At 44.4% G+C, this 7,500-nt stretch overlaps 1 protein-coding gene across 1 annotated transcript in view; it reads right to left on the bottom strand.

Annotated features, from left to right (window-relative positions):
* The window catches only part of LOC123993773 (vascular endothelial growth factor receptor 3-like), a 258,276-nt gene that overhangs the window by 127,510 nt on the left and 123,266 nt on the right, over positions 1-7,500 (bottom strand). The window contains 2 exon segments of the mRNA XM_046296256.1: positions 3,592-3,766; positions 5,265-5,401. Of these exon segments, the coding sequence (XP_046152212.1) occupies positions 3,592-3,766; positions 5,265-5,401 (312 nt within the window).

Below are 7,500 nucleotides of genomic sequence, written 5' to 3'. Positions count from 1 at the left end.
TTGGCTGGACCAGAGCAGTTGAGTCTCTTTGGCTGGACCAGAGAAGTTGAGTCTCTTTGGCTGGACCAGAGAAGTTGAGTCTCTTTGGCTGGACCAGAGAAGTTGAGTCTCTTTGGCTGGACCAGAGCAGTTGAGTCTCTTTGGCTGGACCAGAGCAGTTGAGTCTCTTTGGCTGGACCAGAGCAGTTGAGTCTCTTTGGCTGGACCAGAGCAGTTGAGTCTCTTTGGACCACACCATGTCCCTGGGCCTCTGGCACCGTTCCATTACTTTTAACTCACATCCTTCATTTCTCTCTCCTCCTTGAAGTAGTCACTTGAAGAAATTGACCTATCTACCAACATTGGGTCAGTGAAAGTTGCATAGTTTTACACCTATCCAGATATTAGAGACCAGTGATTAATTCAACTAAGTAAGGAACAGTGGTTGAACTAAGCATTTGAACAAATCTAAAGGCACAGCCATTGTATTTGGCTGGAGTGGGCTAGCTCTGTCGACTCGAGGCTGATCTAATCTGTTTAAATGCCCACCTTTCAAACTGTCGTCACCTAATCTGTGAGGACTTGATAGGGGAAACCAGACTGTCATCACCTAATCTGTGAGGACTTGATAGGGGAAACCAAACTGTCATCACCTAATCTGTGAGGACTTGATAGGGGAAACCAAACTGTCATCACCTAATCTGTGAGGACTTGATAGGGAAACCAAACTGTCATCACCTAATCTGTGAGGACTTGATAGGGGAAACCAAACTGTCATCACCTAATCTGTGAGGACTTGATAGGGAAACCAAACTGTCATCACCTAATCTGTGAGGACTTGATAGGGGAAACCAAACTGTCATCACCTAATCTGTGAGGACTTGATAGGGAAACCAAACTGTCATCACCTAATCTGTGAGGACTTGATAGGGGAAACCAAACTGTCATCACCTAATCTGTGAGGACTTGATAGGGGAAACCAAACTGAATTAATCCAGTCCTTTCCCTGTCTTTAGGAAAACGTTAAGAGTATCAGTGCTCGACCAACATCTCTCTAATTGTGAAACTCAATTTGTGGCTCTCTGCTCTTATTGGGAAAACATGTGGAATCTTAAAAACTATGTGGGAAGATGTATAAAGATGATACTGTATCTGTACTGGGTGGGAGCTAGCTAGCGTCTGTATAAAGATGATAGTGTATCTGTACTGGGTGGGAGCCAGCTAGCGTCTGTATAAAGATGATAGTGTATCTGTACTGGGTGGGAGCTAGCTAGCTAGCGTCTGTATAAAGATGATAGTGTATCTGTACTGGGTGGGAGCCAGCTAGCGTCTGTATGAGGATGATAGTGTATCTGTACTGGGTGGGAGCCAGCTAGCTAGCGTCTGTATGAAGATGATAGTGTATCTGTACTGGGTGGGAGCTAGCTAGCTAGCGTCTGTATAAAGATGATAGTGTATCTGTACTGGGTGGGAGCTAGCTAGCTAGCGTCTGTATAAAGATGATAGTGTATCTGTACTGGGTGGGAGCTAGCTAGCTAACGTCTGTATGAAGATGATAGTGTATCTGTACTGGGTGGGAGCCAGCTAGCTAGCGTCTGTATGAAGATGATAGTGTATCTGTACTGGGTGGGAGCTAGCTAGCTAGCGTCTGTATAAAGATGATAGTGTATCTGTACTGGGTGGGAGCTAGCTAGCTAGCGTCTGTATAAAGATGATAGTGTATCTGTACTGGGTGGGAGCCAGCTAGCGTCTGTATGAGGATGATAGTGTATCTGTACTGGGTGGGAGCCAGCTAGCTAGCGTCTGTATGAAGATGATAGTGTATCTGTACTGGGTGGGAGCTAGCTAGCTAGCGTCTGTATAAAGATGATAGTGGATCTGTACTGGGTGGGAGCTAGCTAGCTAGCGTCTGTATAAAGATGATAGTGTATCTGTACTGGGTGGGAGCTAGCTAGCTAGCGTCTGTATAAAGATGATAGTGTATCTGTACTGGGTGGGAGCTAGCTAGCTAACGTCTGTATGAAGATGATAGTGTATCTGTACTGGGTGGGAGCCAGCTAGCTAGCGTCTGTATGAAGATGATAGTGTATCTGTACTGGGTGGGAGCTAGCTAGCTAGCGTCTGTATAAAGATGATAGTGTATCTGTACTGGGTGGGAGCTAGCTAGCTAGCGTCTGTATAAAGATGATAGTGTATCTGTACTGGGTGGGAGCCAGCTAGCGTCTGTATGAGGATGATAGTGTATCTGTACTGGGTGGGAGCCAGCTAGCTAGCGTCTGTATGAAGATGATAGTGTATCTGTACTGGGTGGGAGCTAGCTAGCTAGCGTCTGTATGAAGATGATAGTGTATCTGTACTGGGTGGGAGCCAGCTAGCTAGCGTCTGTATGAAGATGATAGTGTATCTGTACTGGGTGGGAGCTAGCTAGCTAGCGTCTGTATGAAGATGATAGTGTATCTGTACTGGGTGGGAGCCAGCTAGCTAGCGTCTGTATGAAGATGATAGTGTATCTGTACTGGGTGGGAGCTAGCTAGCTAGCGTCTGTATGAAGATGATAGTGTATCTGTACTGGGTGGGAGCTAGCTAGCTAGCGTCTGTATGAAAATGATAGTGTATCTGTACTGGGTGGGAGCCAGCTAGCTAGCGTCTGTATGAAGATGATAGTGTATCTGTACTGGGTGGGAGCTAGCTAGCTAGCGTCTGTATGAAGATGATAGTGTATCTGTACTGGGTGGGAGCCAGCTAGCGTCAGTATGAGGATGATAGTGTATCTGTACTGGGTGGGAGCTAGCTAGCTAGCGTCTGTATGAAGATGATAGTGTATCTGTACTGGGTGGGAGCTAGCTAGCTAGCGTCTGTATGAAAATGATAGTGTATCTGTACTGGGTGGGAGCCAGCTAGCTAGCGTCTGTATGAAGATGATAGTGTATCTGTACTGGGTGGGAGCTAGCTAGCTAGCGTCTGTATGAAGATGATAGTGTATCTGTACTGGGTGGGAGCCAGCTAGCGTCAGTATGAGGATGATACTGTATCTGTACTGGGTGGGAGCTAGCTAGTGATATAGAGACATGTAGTATGGCCACCTCTAATGATATAGAGACATGCAGTATGGCCATCTCTAATGATATAGAGACATGTAGTATGGCCATCTCTAATGATATATAGAGACATGCAGTATGGCCACCTCTAATGATATAGAGACATGTAGTATGGCCATCTCTAATGATATATAGAGACATGCAGTATGGCCATCTCTAATGATATAGAGACATGTAATATGGCCACCTCTAATGATATAGAGACATGTAGTATGGCCACCTCTAATGATATAGAGACATGCAGTATGAGACATGCAGTATGGTCATCTTTCATGATTACTCAGGGCTCTAGTTGTGCTAGTAGTGTATACTAGGTAGAGTGTAGTCAGTAGTGTGAATTCTGGTAACCTGAGGGTGGAGAGGTTATATTTTTCATGCAGGCTGGCTGTGTATTAGGTAGTGTATACTAGGTAGAGTGTTGTCAGTAGTGTGAATTCTGGTAACCTGAGGGTGGAGAGGTTATATTTTTCATGCAGGCTGGCTGTGTACTAGGTAGTGTATACTATGTAGTTACCTGTGGACTGCACCAGGTAGAGAGTAGAGCGGTAGTGTCTCCCTTGTCGTGTAGCTTCGCAGTAAATCCCAATGAGGAAAGGTCTGGAGTCTAAGGTTTGTCTAGGGATGGACCAGCCTCTTTTACTGTCCCACACCATCCCCTCATCCTCCAGGAGCATAGGTATCGTCTCCCACTGGGGAGAGAGGGATGAGAGGAGAGGGGAATGAGGGGAGGAGAGAGGGATGAGAGGAGAGGGGAATGAGGGGAGGAGAGAGGAATGAGAGGAGAGGGGGATGAGGAGAGAGGAATGAGAAGAGAGGGGAATGAGGAGAGAGGAATGAGAGGAGAGGGGAATGAGGGGAGGAGAGAGGAATGAGAGGAGAGGGGGACGAGGAGAGAGGAATGAGAAGAGAGGGGAATGAGGGGAGGAGAGAGGAATGAGAGGAGAGGGGGACGAGGAGAGAGGAATGAGAAGAGAGGGGAATGAGGGGAGGAGAGAGGAATGAGAAGAAAGGGGAATGAGGGGAGGAGAGAGGGATGAGAGGAGAGGGGGACGAGGAGAGAGGAATGAGAAGAGAGGGGAATGAGGGGAGGAGAGAGGAATGAGAAGAAAGGGGAATGAGGGGAGGAGAGAGGGATGAGAGGAGAGGGGGACGAGGAGAGAGGAATGAGAAGAGAGGGGAATGAGGGGAGGAGAGAGGAATGTGTGGGTTAATGGATAAAGAGAGGATGATTATTGTGAAAATAAAGAGAATAGATGGAGATTGGTGAAAAGTGAGAGTAGAGAAGGAGAGCAGAATAGAGTAGAATAGAGAAGAGTAGAATAGAATAGAATAGAACAGAGCAGAGTAGAATAGAGTAGAGAAGAGCAGAGTAGAATAGAGTAGAATAGAGCAGAGTAGAGTAGAGTAGAGTAGAACAGAGTAGGGTAGAGTAGAGTAGAACAGAGTAGGGTAGAGTAGAATAGAATAGAGCAGAGTAGAGTAGAGTAGAGCAGAGTAGAGTAGAGCAGAGTAGAGTAGAGTTGAGTAGAGCAGAGTTGAGTAGAGTAGAGCAGAGTAGAGTAGAGTAGAGTAGAACAGAGTAGAGTGGTGTAGAACAGAGTAGAGTAGGGTAGAGTAGGGTAGAGTAGAACAGAGTAGAACAGAGTAGAGTAGAATAGAATAGAGTAGAGTATAATGGAATAGAATAGAGCAGAGTAGAGTAGAATATACTAGAGCAGGTAGAGCAGAGTAGGGTAGAATAGAGTAGGGTAGAGTAAGGTGGGGTAGAGTAGAATAGAGTAGAGTAGAATAGAGTAGAATATAATAGAATTGAGAGCAGAGCATAGTAGAGTCGAGTAGAGTAGAATAGAATAGAGTAGAGTAGAGTAGAATAGAATAGAGTAGAGTAGACTACAGTAGAGGAGAGTAGAGTAGAGTAGAATAGAATAGAGCAGTAGAGTAGTGTATAATAGAATAGAATAGAACAGTAGAGTAGAGTAGAATATAATAGAGTAGAGTAGAGTAGAGTAGAGTAGAGTAGAGTAGAACAGTAGAGTAGAATAGAACAGTAGAGTAGAGTAGAGTAGAGTAGAGTAGTGTAGAATAGAATAGAACAGTAGAGTAGAGTAGAGTATAGTAGAGTAGAGTAGAGTAGAGCATAGTATTGTAGGACATAGCAGAGTACAACAGAGTAGTGAAGGTACCAACCAGATAAAGTGTGACGTTGAGGTCGGGCACAGTGACTAGACAAGGTACTGTGACGTGAGTGGAGGATCTTGATATGAAGATGGTCTCCAGGTCCCCGTTGCTTCCTCCGTTTCTCCTGAGGAAAGGCTGCTCCAAATCTGGAAGAATGGAGACCTCCGTTTCTCCTGAGGAACAGGCTGCTCCAAATCTGGAAGAATGGAGACAGGACAGTCAGAGGACAACGACAAAGATAATATATACACGTTTAGAATGGAGACAGGACAGTCAGAGGACAACGACAAAGATAATATATACACGTTTAGAATGGAGACAGGACAGTCAGAGGACAACGACAAAGATAATATATACACGTTTAGAATGGAGACAGGACAGTCAGAGGACAACGACAAAGATAATATATACACGTTTAGAATGGAGACAGGACAGTCAGAGGACAACGACAAAGATAATATATACACGTTTAGAATGGAGACAGGACAGTCAGAGGACAACGACAAAGATAATATATACACGTTTAGAATGGAGACAGGACAGTCAGAGGACAACGACAAAGATAATATATACACGTTTAGAATGGAGACAGGACAGTCAAGGCAGCCAGAGGACAACGACAAAGATAATATATACACGTTTAGAATGGAGACAGGACAGTCAAGGCAGCCAGAGGACAACGACAAAGATAATATACAATATAATGTTCAATATACACGTTTAGAATGAAGACAATCAGTCGATCGTGATCGTTTGTGTTACGAGTATTTTCACACAACCCTTAAGGATGAATAAAGTACAATCTAATCTCATCTCACCAACTCCCTGTGTCTAAATCACCCATATACCAGCCTCTAGGGCCCCTGCAGAGTGTCATTCTAAAGTAGCTAATATTGCAATCTAGTAATTTGCTCCTAGCGCCACAGATAGAACAACGAGCCAGATATTTCACCCGGATGTAAAAATGTTAAGCATCCGGTTGGCGTTTCCTCTCACTACCAAATATGGTGATGAGAGGAAGCCTATTGACTGGCAGTGGGAGAAGATGGAGCGAGATGGATTTCTGCCGATATTCTGTTCATTTTCTCATGAAACATTTGATCTCCATACTGTTTTCTGTTCTCAAAACTAGAATCTGTTACAAACAGAGTGGACAACGTTCTGTAGACTTTGGCCTTTGGTTATGTTTTAAAAAATGCGTTGTTTTTGAAGGAGTGCAAGGGCAAAATTGAATTATTGCACACCCGTACTTCACAGAGTAGGCGTTCCCTAATGTAAATATGCAAATGGCTCGGGCTTGGCTCTTCCCACCTCCTTGCTTGTTCTGTTCTGATTCATTTGCTCCTGTTGGAAAAGACAGGCTGTGGTTTATTTTGGGTTAGTTACAAAAGATCTTTGCTAGCACTATTTATCAAGGCAATAGAACAGCTCAACCAATAACAGTTAGAAACCACAGGATCCTGATTGTCTTCATTAAAACAGCAAGATAGTTTCAGCTCAACCAATAACAGTTAGAAACCACAGGAACCTGATTGCCTTCATTAAAACAGTAAGATGGTTTCGCCTCAGGATATCGGTCTGATAGGTGAACGTACTATATCTCTGTGTTGTGCTGAAAATCACCTTGATGTTTCACTCTGTATATCATTGTTACTGCATGGGGCTAGACTTCACAGACATTTTCTGTCACCAATTACATTACATTGCCTACTTCCAAAATGGCACCCTATTAAAGGCCTATGGGCCCTGGTCAAAATAAGTATACAATAGGAACTAGGGTGGATAGCTGCCGCTTTTACGGGCTCCTGATAAATTCTTCTACTTTAGGTGGTGGCGGGGGGGTGTCCCGCTGATCTCACATTGTTTTTAAATATAATGTTTCCTCCATTTCCTATGACCGAAAAAAGCTTCTGGACATCAGAACGGCAATAATCCCTAACCTCCATTCTGATTAAGATTTCAACTTCTACCAGAAAGGGGCACAGGACATTCTGCACATCCCGGACCAGGCCCTAATCCCAAAGACTCGGGAAAAGGAAGAGATGGTGTAAGACGTGCGGGCACCCTGACGAAATAAATGAACCGCATCTACCCTTCGTTCTATTGCCGAGGCACCAAATCACTGGAGAACAAACTGCAAGCTCCGTTCGAGACTATCCTATCAACAGGACCTGAAAAACTGTCATATCTTATGTTTTCTTGGAGTCGTAGCTGAACAAGGAAATGTTTTTTAAAACCATTTATC

The sequence above is a fragment of the Oncorhynchus gorbuscha genome, linkage group LG13, assembly GCF_021184085.1.
Source record: "Oncorhynchus gorbuscha isolate QuinsamMale2020 ecotype Even-year linkage group LG13, OgorEven_v1.0, whole genome shotgun sequence".
Taxonomy (NCBI): domain Eukaryota; kingdom Metazoa; phylum Chordata; class Actinopteri; order Salmoniformes; family Salmonidae; genus Oncorhynchus; species Oncorhynchus gorbuscha.
The sequence above is the reverse complement of the archived record's forward strand: the minus strand, read 5'-3'. Positions and strand labels throughout refer to the sequence as shown.